General features: G+C 32.1%; 2 protein-coding genes and 1 pseudogene across 2 annotated transcripts; all 3 read right to left on the bottom strand.

Moving 5' to 3' along the window:
- LOC110649748 (uncharacterized) lies at positions 1-10,747 on the bottom strand (annotated as a pseudogene).
- Positions 3,282-5,072, bottom strand: LOC131171328 (wall-associated receptor kinase 1-like). Its single transcript, XM_058131114.1, has 2 exons — positions 3,688-5,072; positions 3,282-3,623 (listed from the first exon to the last, which is right to left on the bottom strand). The coding sequence occupies exons 1-2, from the start codon at positions 4,147-4,149 to the stop codon at positions 3,306-3,308; spliced, it is 780 nt and encodes a 259-aa protein (XP_057987097.1). The 5' UTR covers positions 4,150-5,072; the 3' UTR covers positions 3,282-3,305.
- A 6,494-nt stretch (positions 10,748-17,241) lies between the features above and the next one.
- Positions 17,242-19,687, bottom strand: LOC110649749 (gibberellin 20 oxidase 2-like). Its single transcript, XM_021804450.2, has 3 exons — positions 19,162-19,687; positions 18,711-19,032; positions 17,242-17,953 (listed from the first exon to the last, which is right to left on the bottom strand). The coding sequence occupies exons 1-3, from the start codon at positions 19,677-19,679 to the stop codon at positions 17,681-17,683; spliced, it is 1,113 nt and encodes a 370-aa protein (XP_021660142.2). The 5' UTR covers positions 19,680-19,687; the 3' UTR covers positions 17,242-17,680.
- Between the last annotated feature and the right edge of the window lie 309 nt (positions 19,688-19,996).

The raw sequence follows: 19,996 nt of genomic DNA, 5'->3' as shown, positions 1-19,996 counted from the left end.
TGGCAAACAGAGGTTGTAACGCACCCTGGAGTTTATTCTTCTCAAGTGGCAGAGTAATATTACAGTTTGAAGCTAATATTTACCTTCCATCACTTGCTGGTAATATTACATGGTTCCTGATACTGTCATGTCTAGCACTTGTACTAGCAATATCTCCATAATGAACAACATCCACTGATTCAGCAAGCAAATACCTTGTCTCTTCTGAATTTGATTCACTGTTGCCAACCCAGGGATGCTTTACCATCATTCTTATTCGTTCTAGTTCCATTGCTACTTCTTTCATCTCAGGCCTTTCCTCTCCTTTCACTCTCAAGCATCTCTTTGTAAGGTTAGACACTTCCTGAAGCTGCTCAATATTCCCTTCGTTTGCTATGCAATCCTCAAGAACATTCACCAGGCGATCCTCTTTCAATGCATTAAGAAAATACATAGCCAGAGCTCTCTCCTCCTTACGCCTTTGAAAAGAAAGTGCTTTCTTCCTGGTTAGAAGCTCCACAGGGACTACTCCGAAGCTATAAACATCACTTTTGTTGTGCACCGCGAAAGTATATAAACTGTAAAGAAACAAAGCAAACATACAAAACACTAATATTTACGTGGTTCACCCTCTCAACATAGGGCTACATCTACGGGCATGCCATCTTCCACTATCAATAAATAATAAATCATTAATTACAAGCTCAAACTGTACTACCCATCAACCCAATTACACTCAAGAGAATCAAGACTACACCACTATATTTTTTATTGGTCCCTCTAGACATAACCCAATATATTTACTATTATAATACTATACCACAAAGAGTGCCTTCACTATATGGGCAAGAGCCCTCTCTTACCAATGGACAAGAATCCTTCCTTTTGAATTCTATGTCCTTTCTCCACTTTAGACCGAAGCCTCTCTTCACTGCAATGGCCAAGAGCCCATCATCAATGGACAGAGCCAAATCCATAACAATTGGCAAAACCCTTTCTACAATTGATAACAGTCTCACTCCATGAGCCGAAAGTCACTGTCTTCAATGGGCAAGAGCCAAATAACATTTTCCATCATTTTCCTATTTATAGTGTTAATTCTCTCAATCCTAATTTAATTGAGAGTCTCACTCAATTTAGGAATAACACTAAAATAAGAATTCTACTTTATATAGGAAATATTCCTCTATCCTATTGAGAAATATTTCTCTCACTCAAATTAGAAAAATATCTCTCCAAATCCTAGTAAGATTTTGAATCATAATTCTAACAATTTTTATTAGTCAATTGGCTTGTCTCTAACTACTCGGGGTCTAAGTATCCTAAAGTTCCCTGCACAATTGTTGATAATTCATCTTGATCAAGTGGAACTAATCTCGAAGTACCAAAATCAGACACTTTTGCTATGTAGTTATCATCCAAGAGTATGGTCGTTGTCTTGATATCCCTATGAATGATCGGAACAGAAGCTGCAGAAAGCAAATAGGATAGCACTCCTGCAGTTTCTGCAGCAATTCTTAAACGGATTTCCCAAGTTAAGGCTAAAGCCTTGCTTTTGTTGTGAATGTGCTCAAAAAGGTTCCATTGGTAACAAATTCGTAAACTAGCAATGGAACTTCTGTCTCTAAACCACATCCCAAAAGCTTCACTACATTCTTGTGGTTGTTTGCGAAAGTACAACTTCATTGATAAATTGTTGGATTTGGCTCTAGATCCACCATTTTGGACTTCTTGATTGCAACAATTCTTCCATCTACTTAAGTTCCTTTGTAAACTGTACCATATCCTCCAGTTCCAAGAATTTTGCTCCCATCATAATTATTGGTAGCTTTCTCGAGCTCTCCAGCCCTAAAGATTTTGGCCGTCTCAGCAGTGGATCCATCCCGTTTTGAGAGCCGCTGTTGCAACATCAAACCCCCATTTTGTCTAAAGAACTTCTCCTTCAGTTTCATGAGCTTCCATTTCGTGAAAACCCAGTACATCCAAGTACTACACACTAGCAAAGCTGTCAGGCCAGCACCAATTCCTACACTCGCAAAGAAGTTGAAAGTTTACAGAATAATCCTCAAATGAAAGATAACCAAAAAAAAATTTCACTAACATAATTTCCTTTTCAGTTTGCAGTTTAACGAGGGAAATTGCAAACTAAAAAGAGTCCTAAGATTTTCTAAAGGTTATTTGATTTAATTGTTAGATGTAATTACCGATAGACATTCAAATAGTTGAATTAAACTGTTTAGTAAATCTATCAAAATTGCAATGGATAGATAGCTAATCAGTTTGTATTAGCTTTAAAATAGGTGTTTATCCGATTAGTTAGTAGCATTTTTTATTTAGAATACGTTACTCTCTTAAATTTATTAATTACAAAATTTTTGTTTCCAAATTATTTTTTATATCAATAAATTATTTATAATTATAAAAAAATAATAGATAAATATATTAAAGTAGCTATAATTAATATTTATTTTTATATGATAAAAAATTTGTATATACATAAAAAATAATTATATCAGTTACATCAATTGTTAGCTTCAACTTTATTCAACTGTTAAAAAGGGATTTTATTATTATTATTATTATTATTATTATTATTATTATTATTATTATTATTTACTTTGAATCCATCTAAAATTGTAGTGTAGGAATCTATCGTGTCAGATAGTATTCTATTTCATTAATTTCGCTTCGAGTTTCTTAAATACAGAATTACCTTCGGCATATTTGAAAAGAAACAAACCAAATTAAAATGGTTTGTGATTTCAAATCAAATTTCCTCTTTTCTTCGTGTTCGCCCTGACCATTAATTTCAATTGGAAGAGTTTTTTTTTATCTTGGTGTGTGAATGAATGAACTCACCTTGTATATAAATTAACTTACCAACAGTGACCCTAATCACCAGCGAGCGACCACGGATGCAACCTGAACCTGTTCCATTTTTTATTCCATCACCATGATATCCCTCGGGCCAAGAACAATGAAAACTCCCTGGTGTGTTGATACAAATCTTGTCGCAGTTGTTAAGCGTTGAATTTTTGCACTTGTCAATGTCTGCAAAAGATGTTAGAACAAAAATAAATGCAAAAGAATAAAGAATATTTTATTTAATAGAAAGAAACTTTTCCTACAACTCCATTTGTATAAAGATTATTAATTGTATTATTTATATAGCAAAAGTCTAATAAAATAAAATAAAATCTCATGTAAATCTCAACCTTTAGTCAAGATTAGGTCATTATTTTAAAAATTGAAATACAATAACCTTAAAAACTATTATTCCTAAAATCTTGAAGGATGTCATGAAGACTAAATCAATCATGTTTGAATTAGGTTCCAACAAAAGAAACAGAAACATCGCAAAAGAAGCTATTAGCATCGAGTAGTGAGCTCTGTTCTGAGGCGTACAGGTGAAGCAATTTACGGGGTAGAAATTGAACCCCAATATTCCAATCCAGCACCAGAGGAAGTCTTGCAACGTACCTCAGATCAGAAAAATTAGTCGAAGCAAATTTGAAGGACTTTGTCTCTTTAATGAAGGTATAGCTGCAGGGACTGATGTCTGCGATGGAAGTATCACTCTGGTAGCTGCTCACTGTTACATTGAAGTAAGGTACTCCTTTTGGCAAGTGAAGTCTGGCAACAACCTATGCCAGAGCAAGTATTATTTGGAACGTATTCTAAGCTCTTGCACATTGAAATACATCCTACCTTGTATACATAAGAATGGTTCACGGCTAGGGAACCAAGGACGGTTGCTTCAGTGTTACAACCTATAGCAACGAACATATTATCAGTATCAGAGACGACGAATTTACTTAGCCTGAGCATGGACCAGGATGTGTTGTCATCAGCAGCTGTGCCTGAATTAGTGTTATAGCAATCTCGAGATACAAATGTAATGATGTGCAGCTTTCCTTCTAGCGTTATCTCTGTTACAATGATTCGACTTTCTGTTAAAAATGCTCGTGGAGGATCAAAAGTTTCATTACAAGTTATGAGGAATTCAGGATCCAAGTAGCAGTCATCTGTCAAGCCAAATGGATATGGGATGCTGATATTCCCACATCTATCTTGGCAGCCAGGTTTGGCCACTGTAAATTCTTGTGTTGCTGCTGCAGCTACTAACAACCCTATTAGCGCAAATTTCATTAGCATTCCTTGGAATCCCATAGCAGCTTCTCCCTTCTTTCTTTTTATTTTTATTTTCTCTAAGATAGTTTCCTGAATGGAATTCTGGAGAAAATTTCCTGTACTGTTGATCTCTTTGTTGTCACCAACAAGGAAGACCAATTCCAGCGCCTGGCATGCCGTTGGATATCAAAATGTTGCTTACGTGAGAGGACTTGCAAATTATATGTGGAAGATTTAGAATAATAGATGCATATATAAGAGTGATGCTAACTCTCAGTAACGATATTCATCTGCAAATGCCTTGTAAGAGGGCCATATTAAAAGAAATTTACTGATTTCGAAAAAATAAAATATAAGAAGGGTCACATTAATGACAAATTGATAATAACTCATGAAAGGAACATATTTAAAAGCTTAGTTGCCAACAAATCGGTTGTTACAACCAAAGATTAAAGAAAAATAAAACAGCCAGCAGATTCAATTCAAGTCATCTGTCATCCACTGTATCTCATGAAAGGAATTCTCAAACTAACAATGATCATTTAATTTGCAACTAGAGAACATGCGTTAGAGTTGAAATTTTCTAACCCAATTTGTAATTACTCTGAATTTGCAAATTAATTTGTTTAATCCATGACCAATATCTTGAATTTGCAGCTTTTTGTAGATGAAATTAAAGTTTAGGGACAATTTTGTTTAAAATTCAAAACGCAAGGATATAATTATGATTTCAACCAAATTCCAATGTAAATTTTATAAAATACCTTATAAATCTTATCGACTCCTTGATGGCAACTTCTCCGTTATCCGATAAAATCCCTTTGCAAAGCCTCCTCTGCATGCCAACTATGGTGCTCTCATCACAGTTATCGGTGGCCTTTCTCAACTCCTCAGCAGTAAAGATTTTAAATATATCAGGGATTCCTTGTTACATAGAGTGTTTTGCTGCAAGATAAGGCCACCATTTTACCAAGCTCGATGAGCCCAAATAGAGCCAGGAGCTAGCTAGCAACAAACAAGACTGGAAAGGCTATGGCAACACCTGTAACTGAATCAAGTTAATAAAAACTTCAAAGCATTATTTTCTGAATTCATAACTCTGTTATTAAATGTAAAGAGAATTCAAGGCAGAAAATTCACCTACCAAGAACTAATATAATAAGTGGAAATTGATCAGGTATGCATCTTGTCCGTCTTTCCTTCCATCCCCGGTGTATTCCTTTGGACAGTTGCAATTATAGGCAGCAAGAAGGGACATTACTTGTAGCTTCAACCATCTTGTGGAGCTTTTGTTTTTCTTAATTTTCAGGCTGACAAGTTCATCTATAATTATCGGCAGCATGAATGGACAATATTGTGCTGCCATGTTTTCAAGTCTCGGTCGTCCCTTAGGACTTTAATCAGGTCCTGACCCGTTTTCACTTTCAGCAAGTAGGCATGGTGTAGCCATGTGTTTTCTTCTAAAATTTGGTTTCATTTTGCTTAATTTTTCGTTATACAGCATTCGCCTTTTATTAGAATTTATCAAATTTTACCATCATAATAATAATTATGTTGCCGATAAGTTTTAATGTGTAATTATATTCATAAATTTGTTTTTAATTTTTAAATAATAATAATAATAATACAATAAATATTATTATAATTAATATAATAAAAGTCAGTTTTCAATGGCCTTGTGGATCTCCCATGATCTCGCATCGATTGTAAATAATTTATGTAAGTAATTTATATAAAAATAAAAATTCTATAAAAATTATCGTGAATTATGAGTAGCTTTATTCTGTATGTTATTTTTGTGATCTCTCTTAAAGATATACAAAGATATGACGAGACTTGGGTAAGATATTCATAGATACCATCAGATTTGAGGTAGACATTTCTCTCAACTTTCATAGAATTGGAAGCTCATATTCACTGTCTGGCTTTCTAGGAAGGAAATTAGCAATTCCTCTTCAATCAACTTACTCTACAGTCTTGATTACCTACTATCAATAATTTTCCAGGTGAGTCACTCATTTGGGTTGAAACCCTGCAAATCCTTACGTCAGTCTAGCTACTTGTTTTGTTTCACTGTGATATCCTCTTCTTCTCAATCATATATCATGCTTTATTATGTGGTAGTTTATTACAATGTAAACTGTCACCCAAAAGTAGCATTCTCTCAACTCTCATGGAATTGGAAACTCCGATTCACTCTTTGGCTTTCTACGAAGGAAATTAGCGTCTTCTTCAATCAACTGACTCTACTGTCTCGATTACCTACCTTCATCAATCTCTTTAACTGCCCAATCAGTTTCTGACATTCTCAAGCGCAATACTGGAGCTCAAGGTAATGGAAAATTTCATTTCGGATTATGGCTCCTTTAGATTTTGTTATATGGGTTTATTTATCAAGTTTTTTTTTTTTTATTAATCTGTCGGTTTTATTTATTTGTTTATTTATTTTTAGCTCTTTTGTTGTATTTGATCATTCAAGTTAAACATCTTACTCTGATCTTTTTCATTGATATGCTTATGTGTTTTTTCCTTCCTTGGTTTCTGTTCCTGAATGTATCTGCTTGGGACGGTACAAAAGGTTGTTTGATTTGTGCTTTGTTTTTTTATCAAGCTGTTAAACTTGATCTCCTATTCAAATAAATGAATAAATGGCTAGATTTAAAGAATTTTTCTGGCATGGATTTTGCTGGGGATGTTGCCCTCTTGGTTATAACTTCTATTTTGGTGGACTTTTGAAAGCTAATATGCTTACTTTAGGATTTTGTTTGGCGGGTGGGATCTTTTTGTTTATTAGGCCTTGCTTAACCTAGATTGTAAATACAGCTTTTAGGTACCATGGAGCTACGGGTTGTAATTATAAGTTCCATGTTGCCTTTTTTAAATGACTTGTCTATATATTGAAATAATGTAATTATATTAAGATACTAGACATGTAAAACTTATGATGCTTAATGATTTTATTTTTGTTTATCTAAGTGAATTATGTTTTTCTTTCACTGTTATTGTCTGTGCTCAATGCTTTGTGCCCTTTGGATGATTGCTTTCAACTCATTTAGTTGTTGGTTAATAACATTCCTAAGTAATTTCCCTGCTTAGCGTATGTCATTTGTTTTTACGAAGTATGTACCTGTTTTTGAAGGTATTTAATTCCTTTTTTGTTTTCTTAATGTTTTAATGTTGTTGTGTTAAATGTGAATTTTAAAACAATAAGTTAATCTCTGAGCACTATATTAAAGTATTCCTTTGAATCTATGTCTATATGTGTAAAAATTATGCATTTTCGCATTCCTAAAGAATATTTATATCTTCTGAAATTTTAGACCCTATTCCATATGCTTCAACTTAAAATATTATTCTACTTTATCACATAAAAAACAGAGACATATGGTTATAAAAAAAAAAAAAAAGAAAAAAAGATTAGCTTCTCATAGAAATTAAGTAACTTGCTTTTGCTTTTGATCATGAATGGAAGAGTCTTTAATTTCCAATTGTTAAAACAATCCTAAATAGAAAGTAGGTGTCAGACAATAAACAGTTAAATATAAAATTGCAGTTGAACTACTTGGTGAGTAAAGAACTAGATAAAAAGAGGCAAATCGACTTATGCTCACATCTTAAAATTTTTAAATTTTCTTTCCTTTTGTATCTGTCTGCGAATTATTTCCTTACATAGTTAGATTTATTTATGAAGTGCTGTGAAGGAAAAAAAATTGGTAAATGAACTTATGCTCACAACTCGCTTTTCCAGGTTGCAACACGGCCTGGAGTTTATTCTTCTCAAGTGGCAGAGTAATATTACAGTTTGAAGCTGATATTTATCTTCCATCATGTATTGGTAATATTACATGGTTCCTGGTACTGTCATATCTAGCACTTGCACTAGCAATATCTCCATAATGATCAACATCCACTGATTCAGCAAGCAAATACTTTGTCTCTTCTGAATTTGATTTACTGTTGTTAACCCAGGAATGCTTCACCATCATTCTTAGTCCCTCCAGTTCCATTGCTACTTCTTTCATCATAGGCCTTTCCTCTCCCTTCACTCTTAAGCATCTCTTTGCAAGGTTAGACACTTCCTGAAGCTGCTCAATATTCCCTTCATTTGCTATGCAATCCTCAAGAACATTCACCAGCCGATCCTCTTTCAATGCATTAAGAAAATACATAGCTAGATTTCTCTCCTCCTCAGGCCTTTGAAAAGAAAGTGCTTTCTCCCCAGTTAGTAGCTCCACAAGTACTACTCCGAAGCTATAAACATCACTTTTATCGGTCAATTGGCTTGTGTGCAAGTACTCTGGATCTAGGTATCCTAGAGTTCCTTGGACCATTGTTGATAATTCATCTTGATCAAGTGGAACTAACCTTGAAGTACCAAAATCAGACACTTTTGCTATGTAATTATCATCTAAGAGTATGTTCGTTGTCTTGATATCCCTATGAATGATTGGAACAGAAGCTGCAGAATGCAAGTAGGATAGCACTCCTGCAGTTTCTGCAGCAATTCTTAAACGGATTTCCCAAGTTAAGGCTAAAGCCTTGCTTTTGTTGTGAATGTGCTCAAAGAGGGTTCCATTTGTAACAAATTCGTAAACTAGCAATGGAACTTCTGTCTCTAAACAACATCCCAAAAGCTTCACTACATTCCTGTGGTTGATTTGCGAAAGTACAACAACTTCATTGATAAATTGCTGGATTTGGCTCTGATCCACCATTTTGGACTTCTTGATTGCAACAATTCTTCCATCTATTAGCATTCCTTTGTATACTGTACCATATCCTCCTGTTCCAAGAATTTTGCTCTCATCATAATTGTTGGTGGCTTTCTCAAGCTCTCCAGCTGTGAAGATTTTGGCCGTCTCAGCAGTAGATCCTTCCCTTTTTGAGAGCTGCTGTTGCAACATCAAACCCCCATTTTGTCTAAAGAACTTCTCCTTCAGTTTCATGAGCTTCCATTTCTTGAAACCCCAGTACATCCAAGTAATACACACTAGCAAAGCTGTCAGGCCGACGCCAATTCCTACAGTCGCAAACAAGTTGAATTACTGAAAAAAAATAAATTCAATAATATAATTTCCTTTCCTGTTTGCAGCTTAATTAGCGAAATTGCAAACTAAAATGAGTCCTAAGACTATTTAGAGGAGAAAAAAAAATTGACTTTTAAATCCATCCTGAAATTGAAGTGTAAGAAAGTAAGAATCTACTGTGTCAGATAGGATTCTTTTTCATTAATTTCACTTCGAGTTTGTTAAATAGGTAGACATAATTACCTTTGGCATGTTTTAAAAGAAACAAACTTAAAATGGTTTGTGATTTCAAATTAGCTTTCCTTTTCTCTCCATGTCACCCTAACCATTAATTTCAATTGGAAGGGCTTGTTTTTATCTTGGTGTGTGGATGAATGAACTTACCAACGGTGACCTCAATCACCAGCGAGCGATCACGGATGCAACCTGTACCTGTTCCATTTTTAATTCCATCACCCTGATAACCCTCAGGGCAAGAACAATGAAAGCTCCCTGGGGTGTTTATGCATTTTTTGTCGCAGATGTTGAGCGTTGAATTTTTACACTCATCAATATCTGCAAAAGAAACAGAAACAGAGCGGAACAAGCTACTAGTATTGAGTAATGAGCTCTGTTTTGAGGCGTATAGGTCAAGCAATCCAATTAGGATCAGAGCAGAAATAGGATAACACTATCAATAATCTTACTTTTGCATAAAATGAAAGAAGGGCGAAGAGAGGTAAACCTTGGCAACCATTAGGGAGGTATGGATTCCCCTGATAACCATCTAAGCATTTGCAAAGGTACCCAGACCCATTTTCAGGATCCTGACAAGTGCTATTTCCTTGACATGCATTATACATCATATTGTTCCTAATTGTTGTGCAGTTGCTGTCCCCAATATTCCAATCCAGCACCAGAGGAAGACTTGCAACGTACCTCAGATCAGAAAAATCAGTCGAAGCAAATTTGAAGGACTTTGTCTCTGTAATGAAGGCATAGCTGCAGGGACTGATGTCTGTGATGGAAGTATCATTCTGGTAGCTACTCACTGTTACATTGAAGTAACGTACTCCTTTGGCAAGTGAAGTCTGGCAACAACCAATGCCAGAGCAAGTATTATTTGGAACGTATACCAAGCTGTTGCACATTGACATACATCCCACCTTGTATACATAATCATGGTTCACTGCTAGGGAACCAAAGACGGTTGCTTCAGTGTTACAACCTATAGCAACGAATATATTATCAGTATCTGAGACGATGAATTTATTTAGCCTGAGCATTGACCAGGGTTCGTTGTCATGAGCTGCTGTGCCTGAGGTAGTGTTAAAGCAATCTCGAGCTACATATGCAAGGATGCGTAGCTTTCCGTCGTCAAGTGTTATCTCTCTAACGCGGATGTTACTTGCCAGTAAAAATGCTTGTGGAGGATCAAAAGTTTCATTACAAGTTATGAGGAAATTAGTATCGAAGTAGCAGTCATCTGTCAAACCAAATGGATATGGGATGCTGATATTCCCACATCTATCTTGGCAGCCAGGCTTGGCTATGGGAAATTCTTGTGTTGCTGCTGCAGCTACTAGCACCCCCATTAGCGAAAATTTCATTAGTATTACTTGAAATCCCATAGCAGCTTCCCCACTTTCTTTTCTTTTAAGACAGTTTCCTTAATGGAATTCTGGAGAAAATTTCCTGTACTGCTGAGCTCTTTATTGTCACCAAAGAGGAAGACCAATTCCAGGGGCTGGCATGCGGTTGAATATCTAAACGTTGTTGATGTGAGAGGACTTACCAATTGTTTAAGGAAGACTTAGATATAATAGGCGCATAAGAATGATATTAACTCTTTTAAGTAATGATATTAATCTGCAAATGCTTTGTAGGAAGGCCATACTGAAAGAAATTTACTGATTTTTAAAAATAAAATATGAGAGGTGTCACGTTAATGACAAATTGATAATAACTCGTGACAGGAACAAATTTAAAACTTTAGTGGCCAACTAATCGGATGTTGCAACCAAAGATTAAAGAAAAATAAAGCAGCCAGCAGATTCAAGAGTCATCTTTCATCCACTTCATCTCATGAAAGGAATTCTCAAACTAACATGCTTTAGAGTTGAAATTTTCTAACCCGATTTGTCAATGGCTCTGAATTAGCAGCTTTAATTTGTTTAATCCATGACAAATATGCTGAATTTGCAGCTTTTGTTGGTGAAATTAACGTTTAGGGACAATTTGTTTTAAATTTAATTAATATTATAAATTCATTTACTACACTTGATCATACTTAAGAATGAATAGATGTGGCAACAAATCAATAATTGTTTGAATATTTCAAATTGCACGTTAATTCACATTATCTATTGATTGCCATAAAGAATTTTGAATCAAATTTAGATTAATTTACCAGTTACATGATATTTTAATTTAAAATGTTAATTTAAAAAAAATATTAACTTTTATTCATTTAATTTTAGATTAAAATTTGAATTCATTCAATCCAATTGGATTAATTTCGTATTGAATTATACAGATAGTTGGATTAACTCTTAATTGAATCATTAATTTTACGGGTTATTCAAAATTTAAATTATATTAATTAAAATAATTGCGAATTATGCAAAATCAAGCTAATTAAAATTAAATTTATGGGTATGGTCAAAATTTTCCACTTCTCCATAAGAAACAACAACCAACTATGTAATATTAATTAATTACAGGACCAACACAGCTCAAGTAATAAAACTTTCGCAACTATTAATTAACACTATCTTCATAAATTTTTATCAGCCGAATCTAAGTTTTACACAATTATTGAGAAAATGATTAGATAATATTGTTTTTATAAAAATATACTAATATTTTTTATTTTATTTAAAAAATTATATAAATATTTATTATATTCAATAGAAATAAAGGATAAAATTAAAAAAATTAATGCTCTTTAATTTTTTTTAAATGTAACAAATAATATAAAAAAATTAATATAACAAATAAAAATATACAAAGATAGTTCTAGAACGATTCAACTTATCAAAACATTGTTAGCTTTAGTATTAAATCTGCTAATATATAGCTCTTTTAAATAAGAGTTGTATATATTAGCAGTGGGAAAGTCAATTGTTCTTTCACTTTCATCTTCCAAATCAATAAAGGTAACTAATAACAAAAATTCTATTAGTCTGTTTAATTTATGACAGCTCAATATTGTCCAATCAAATTAAATGAGTAAGTCTATACTATTGTGATTAAAAATAAAAGCTTATAGTTGGCCAACTCAATTTCTTTAAACAAAAATATTTAATATTCTTAATATATATGATATCTCTTACATTCTTGTGAAATTTATTAATTATATTTTTAAAAGAATTTTGCTTGTTTATAAATATTTCAAAAAATATTTTATATGCGTTGGATATATTTAATTTTTAAAAATAAAATATAAGAAAAAAAATAAAATTTGAGAAATTAGAATATCCCAAATCAGTTGCATGCTCATTTTTGGGCTGAGCTGGGCTCAAGGTTCCAAAATTTGATACCGAGTGAGATAGGTAAAGAGATGCACACACTATCTTAGGGACAAAACCTATTCCTTAATAAAATTATGATAATTTTGTTAAAGGTGCAAAATCTTATATTTGTCATATGCACACTTGTGGTTTAAAAAATATATAGGAAGCAAGATTTTGAGAAATTGAAGAAAGCCCGGCATGCAAAAACTAAATATAGGAAGATATGTATAGAGAAATAGAATTTAAAGAGTCCAAAAGTCAAGGATCCATACGATTTACAGGCTATAGCTACACTGATTAAGATATTATGGCCCTACCCAAATGGGCCTACAAGAAGATCAAATGGATTGGCCCAGCTACACTAATTCCACAAACTACCAGAAGGTCTACAGAAATTTGATGCGGACGTCCAAATCTCCCTTTTCTAATGAACCCAACATCAGCAGCAACAACAACAAAAAAGGTGTTTATTTGTCTCTAGTTATCACTCCATGCATCAACTGAGTTTGCCAAAACAAAACCATGGAATCCATATTGATTATTGCCTCTCTCTCTGGCCCCTCCCTTCATTCTCTAGTCCTTGACTGTCCCATTTTCTGTTGTCCTCCAGCGGAAACCTAAGGACAACCCTCGTGTCATGCCCCTTTCTCACTTGTCCTCTTGCTTGCTGTTTAAAGTTCTCTCTGTTTTTACTTCATCATTTTTTTTTTAATTTTTTAAAGAAGTTTGATACTTGAGGTTTCTCGATTCAAATTGCATATATAGTTTAAAGATTTTATATATTTCCATAAGGGAGAAAACAATACATTGCAGAATAAATTCAAATAATTGTATTTATGGTTAATTTTATCTAAATATTTTAATTTTAGATAATTAAACCAAACATTTCAAAATTATAAAAATTTTATTCAATATCCAAATTAGAATTGGATAAATTACAATTTAGTTTTTAAGGTTTAGCTAAACATACAATTTATTCTCATATTTTCAAAACCAAACAATTTAGATCCTAAAATTTAGCAAAATCTACACTTAATTTCTTAATTTAAGTTTTATATTTAAATAATATAATAAATATATTATCCTTCCCAAAATTAGTTAATTCTTTTTCATGTCAAGAATTTTTCAGAATTATTCTAAAATTTTTCTTTATTTTTCCATATATGCTTTTTATATTATAATTGGTGAAATTTTAATTTCTTGAAATAGAATTAAAAAAATTCTTGCATTAGAAAAACAAAGATCTAATCGGGTTAGGTTTATGGGTCATGATTCAACCCACTAGACCTCTTCTTAGAACTCCAATTTTCGTGTTTCCAATGGCTATGGATTAATCTATGGACGTGTTGGTGGATGGAGGTGAGTCTCGACTAGATCACAATCTATGATGACTAGATCAGCATAGGAAGGCTCACGGTTTTCCCTTTTCCTTTCTTAGAAAATATATAAAGTTAAAGGCATTTTGATATTTCTTACTATAATTAAAGGAAAATTGGATGGAAAATCTAAGTTATAGATTTTGTCAAATTTCAGGAACTAAATTACTTAATTTTAAAAATATAAGGATTAAATTATAAGTTTTGTCAAATCTTAGATACTGAATTAGAAGTTACCTATTAAATTTTGAAAATAAAATTTGAGTGTAGGATAAAATTTCTACAATTTTAAAAATTTTAATCAAAATTAAAAAATTTTAAATAAAATAAGCCACAAACGCACACGTTTGACCTTTTATTGAAGTAACTTTGCATCTAGTGCTTTTGTTATTATTATTATTATTTTTTTTTTTTTTGGATCTGTGTATTTTGAACCTGCTTATTCAAGTCTATATTTTTTTAGATATTTATTTCAATAAAATCACTGCTTATAAAAAAAAAATGGAAACGTTTGAATTATTAGGCGAATTATACAGATATGAGTTAATTTTCATCAGTTATGAAACTCAAAATATCTGGTTCTAGGCCTTTCTATATCCAAGCAGTCAAGCACTACCTTAAATAATCATAAATTCCAGCAGAGAAGATGTTTATATATCTATAATTGTCAAGCATACCTGAAACATGTTTAAACAAGTAGGACAACAAAATTAGTATTATATTTTATATCGATATCCACTAATCTTTGTTTCTTTTCTATTCAATTATTTTCTTCGTATACAATGGAAAAAGGGATGAGTCTTTATAAATGCTAAAATTAATATGGTTTTTTAAGTTGGAATGTAATAAATTGGTGAGTATTGCATTATTCGATTGTGGAAATAAGGATTAATTAATGTTGATATTTTGCTTAGTAACACTAATTAGTCATGAGTTGTGTTAAGTGAAGGTTTAAGTTTGTGAGGATTAATCTTGTTTATTTTCTTCTTTTATTTATTTATTCAAATTCATACACACTCATTTATTTTTAACATTTCATATTGTTTTTTTTATTCCAATTTTAATATTCCTGCCACTTTTCTAGCTTTATAGTCTAAGTAGAGGTGAGGCCAAAAATGCTTCTTTTATAATTTGTTATTCTTGTTTTTTTTTTTTAGGTCGTAGGAAATTATGGATTTTTTTTTTTTATATTCCTTTTTATCCTCATGGAAATGATGGTCTTTAAATGTGTCTTCGGATGTTATTGGTTGCCTAGTGCTACTTTCAATTGATTGTGATAAATTTATCAGGATGATGGTCCAATTGATTGTTCTTCCGCTTTTCTTAATCAGTTTTTTTAATATATTTGACACGTTTTATTTAATTTTTATTTCAAAAGCGATTTTAAATTACAAATCATTATGAATCTATTTTTTAAATTTTATTTATATTCCAATAAATTCTTGTAGAAATGATGTAATTCATATTCATATTTTTCAGCAAGTCTTTGTATTTAATCAGCCATATTTTAGAAAAAAAAAAGTCATTTTTTTATATTGTATTTATTTTTGTAAAGATGGGTATGATATAAATAATAACAAGAAATTAATTTTTAATTTATGAAAAATAAGTTTTATTTATAAAATATATATTTTTTTATTATTTGGTGCAAGATACAGAAAATAAAATAAAGGAAAAAAAATAGCAAAGTTAATCAAACAAAAGTTTAATTTTGTTTGTTAAATATATTTTCAAATTAAGCCGCAAATCGATTGTTAAATTTTTTTTGTTTTAATTTTCGTCTATTTTTTTATTTGTAACTAATATGTCCCTCGCCTCCAAATTTTTTTTTTAATTTGTAATTATTTTTTGTAACTAATTGAAATCGGTTACTATTAGTAATTAATTGCGAATCGATTGTTAAATGTTTCTTCTAAAAATTTTTGTCTAATTTTAAAAAAAAAATTAAGAACTAACAATTCATTGCTAATTCACTTATATAAACTACTACTTATTTTATTTCCCTATTAATTTTTTTCTCCCTTTCTTCTCTTTTCTCTCATTTTCTTCATCATCTTTTTCATATTCATCTATTTTATTCATTATATTTTCCTTTCTAATTTATTTTCTTCATCATCATCTTTTTCTTTATCTTTTTTATTTAATTTATTTTTTCTTTGGCATAAAATAAAAATTTCTATATAAATATATTTTTTTGTTCATAAATTATTTGTAGTGTTAATTTTTAGTAATTTTTTGTGTTAACATATATATATATATATGAATTTTTATTTATTATTTGGAAATTCAATATTTTTAATAATTTTTTTAAAATTAGCAAATAAATTTTCGATTGCTAAATTAGTTATAAATACCAACCGATTTACAAAATGATTACAAAATCATTAAATTAAAGACATTAAACTTTTTAAAACTAATTATTATTTCAATTGCTATTAGCAACTAATTTCAGTTGCTAATAGGTTTTTACTAGCAATTGATAGTTTTTTACTAGAAGTTTTATTTTTTTAAATTTAATTAATTTAATAACTGATTTGGTTATCAGTTACTATTTGCAACCAGCCTCATTCCAACTAATTGAATCAGTTGCTAAGTTAGTTTTTAAATTGATTAGCTACCAATTTGAACTTTTTTGTATTGATGTATATAAACAGAATTTTTTTGCCAATATTTAGCTCGCTAAATCACATTATAGATTGAAAATGCTCTTAGTTCTTACAATTATGTATGGTTTATTTTTCATATTATAAGTAGAGTTCATAATTTTATAAGATAAGCATTATTTTCACATTGGAAAAGAAAGAGAAAGTTAAAGTACTTATAAAGAGGGACTACTTCACTGGATAGCGCTCTTTTGAGGGGTTCAAAGGACAAACTCATATGGTCATATGGGCCAAAGTGTGTTGTATAGATGGACTAAGTTGTCACAATTGATATTAAAGCTAAACCTCCGCCAATACAATGTGGCAAGTTCATGAGGAGAGTGATTCTTTACTCTAAGACTGAAAGAGGATGAAGAGAATGAATCGAATTCCCTCAACGGAAAGAAAAGAAAAAGTTAAGATACTTATAAAGGGACTATTTTATTAAATAACACATTTTTAGATATATAAAAAAAAGTATATCTGAAATCAAATAAATTAAAACAGAAAATATTATGCAGTTAGACTGGATTGTTATAGTTTTATTATCTAACAAACTGAAATTTTAAAAAATTTTATATTACAAATTAAATTTCAAAAAAGATATTTCCATTACAAGATTCATAATTAAGAAATGATGAATGAAATCTACACTACAAATTTTTTATAGGTCTGTATAAGCTTAACACCATGTGCAATATATACGGCTAGTCTTGTCTTTTCTGCTAAGTATAGCTAGGGTAGTCTTTTACTCTTTCCCACGGGCACTAGACATTCCAACTTCAATAATCCATCTGAAATGAAACGTGCCATGTCTTTGCTACCAGCTTCTAGCTAGCTAGGGAATTAATAATTAAGATAATAGTACCAGTAAACAAAAAGACAAATATACATAAATAATACCGCAAAGCAACAGTAATACAAAGATAAACATGCAGAACCCGATTAAATCTTTTTTTTTTTTTTGTAAGGAATTAAATCATAATATTGTTAAGCATGATAAGAAGCAAATTAATGGGCAAGGTAGCCGGCTAGACGTTTCCTGAGTTGGAAGAGAGGAGCCATTTAGAGAAGTTTTGGAGGGTTGCATCGTCGGCTCTATAGTGCTTTTGTGTATAGTGAAGCAAATCTGACCATGTGAAATCCGGATACATCCTTTTTCCTTCTCTGCTCACAAGATCCTTGGGAGGTCTCACCACCTTGTCTTCTCTTGGACAAAGAAAGAATGCCAACGATTTTCTAGCCTCATACTTATTAACCACTGCCCTGTGCAGGCAACTCTTGTATATACCATTCGACAATGCCTGCACATCCACCAAAATCAATAAAACAAATGGCAGTCTAAAGACCATACTCATATGCATGGAAATTAATATATAATTGTTGCATGGTACAAGGGCATTATTGCAACTATATTGCTCTCAAATGCTTCCCCAGTCTAAAAATGGTGGGGTTTGTTTTTTAATCCCAAAAAATGGCAATGACCATGATCAGATATGCATGAAGTTATTGCCAGGTCTTATAATCTTATTAGTATAACAATAATGAGAAATTATATTAGAGGATAAAACTCTATAATAAAAGTTGTGAAGGGGGACTATTGACTGTGAACACGGCATTCAAGAGACCATCTGGTCTTTTATTTTATTTTATTTTTTTTCCGAAGAGACCAATGACCACAATGCGAAACAAGAGAAATAAGAAAAAGAAGTGCTTAATGTCCTTGAAATAATAGGGAAATTTGTTTTATACTTCAATTCTAAGCAATAAATTGACCACGAATATTGAAATGCAAAAATGGGCATAATTCATTTCCTCCCAGCGAGTCCACAAAAGATGCTTCTCGTACTAGTTGGCAAAAAATGGTACAGAAAGGTAACAATTAAATGATGGTCATGTCAAGAAATCTCTGTTACTAGTGTACGTGAGGGAACTGTGCAACATTTCATTTCTAACCTGATATATTCTCCTGTACAACTTGATCATGTCAATGTGATGATGGAATTGTCAAAATTAGGGGGAACTAAAAACAAGATGCGTTTCAACTTTTCGGAGACCTACCATGAACGTGTCACCAATGTTGATAACTAAGGCACCATGACGAGGTTCAACAGTGTGCCACATGTTGTTCGCAAAAACTTCAAGTCCTCCAACATGATCTTGGTGAAGTATGGTTAAGGATGTTGGGTCACAATGGGGTCCCGTGCCAAGTGCAAGACCTGGCTCTTGACATGTTGGGTAGAAATTACACCTCATTATAGAGCAGCTCTCTTGAAAGAATTTCTTATAGTGGGATTGATCAAGTCCCAAGCTCATTGCCAACAGTTCCATTATGGAAAGAGACAACTCCTTCATTGCTTCACAATATGTTTGAAAGACCATTCTACAAAAGGGTGAAAAAATTTAGTTTCAAATATAATATGCAAAAGAAAAATGAGGAAATACTAGGGTTATGGAATTTATACTATAACTAGATGAATATGATACTATATATATGTCCTGTAATTCTTACCCTGTCTGTTCAAAATCTTTTCCTAGAGTCGTTTTGAAGAAATCCAACACAACGGGGTACGAACTATTTTCATGGTAGCCGAAAGATAATGTCTCTTTCCAGGGCAACTTGGACAAATATCGATCAGCGTGGGCACCAGAATAGCCCCACAAGCTGCCTGGCATCCTCCGAGCCCTTAGTTTTTGGCTAATTGGAAGCTTAAAAAAATGGCCCATATGATATTGTGCGGTGCTGATGAGATTGAGATCAACACCATGATTGATCACCTGAAAGAAACCATGGTTCAAGCAAGCAGCCTTGATCATGGTGGCAGCTTTCCATGTTTCCACTTCATCACCTGTGAAGAACCCCGCAAGATCAACTACTGGCTCCATAAGCTCCTTATGAGCACTAACTAACTCATCTTTTGGCCAGCGAAATTCCATAGATAGAGTGCCTTGTTTGTGCAGAAAAGAACCGTCAAAAATAGAACTCTCTCTCGGCGAAGACAAGAGAAGTGTGGTGGCAGTTGAATCCATTGGGTGGAAAAAAGAAAAAAGCTCGAGAGTGAGAATAGCCTAGGACGCTATATTTATAGACTTTTTTTTAAATATATTTTTTGAACATGATGTTTATTTTAATATATCAAATATACTAATTATTAATATATAAAAATAAAACAATAAAGGCCATCAGTATATAAAAAATGTGCTTTGAGACTCCTAAATAATTAACAAAGTGAATTAAAAAAATTATTTGTAGCCTTTCTCTAATCACTTGACCAATTCTATGATCTTAACTTGTTTTCTTTTTATTAATAGTTAGTTTAATTTAAGTGAAATATATACAGTTGACC

This window comes from Hevea brasiliensis, chromosome 12 (assembly GCF_030052815.1).
Source record: "Hevea brasiliensis isolate MT/VB/25A 57/8 chromosome 12, ASM3005281v1, whole genome shotgun sequence".
In the NCBI taxonomy this organism is placed as follows: Eukaryota; Viridiplantae; Streptophyta; class Magnoliopsida; order Malpighiales; family Euphorbiaceae; genus Hevea; species Hevea brasiliensis.
Note: the sequence above shows the minus strand (reverse complement) of the source record. Positions and strands in the feature narration are given on the sequence as shown.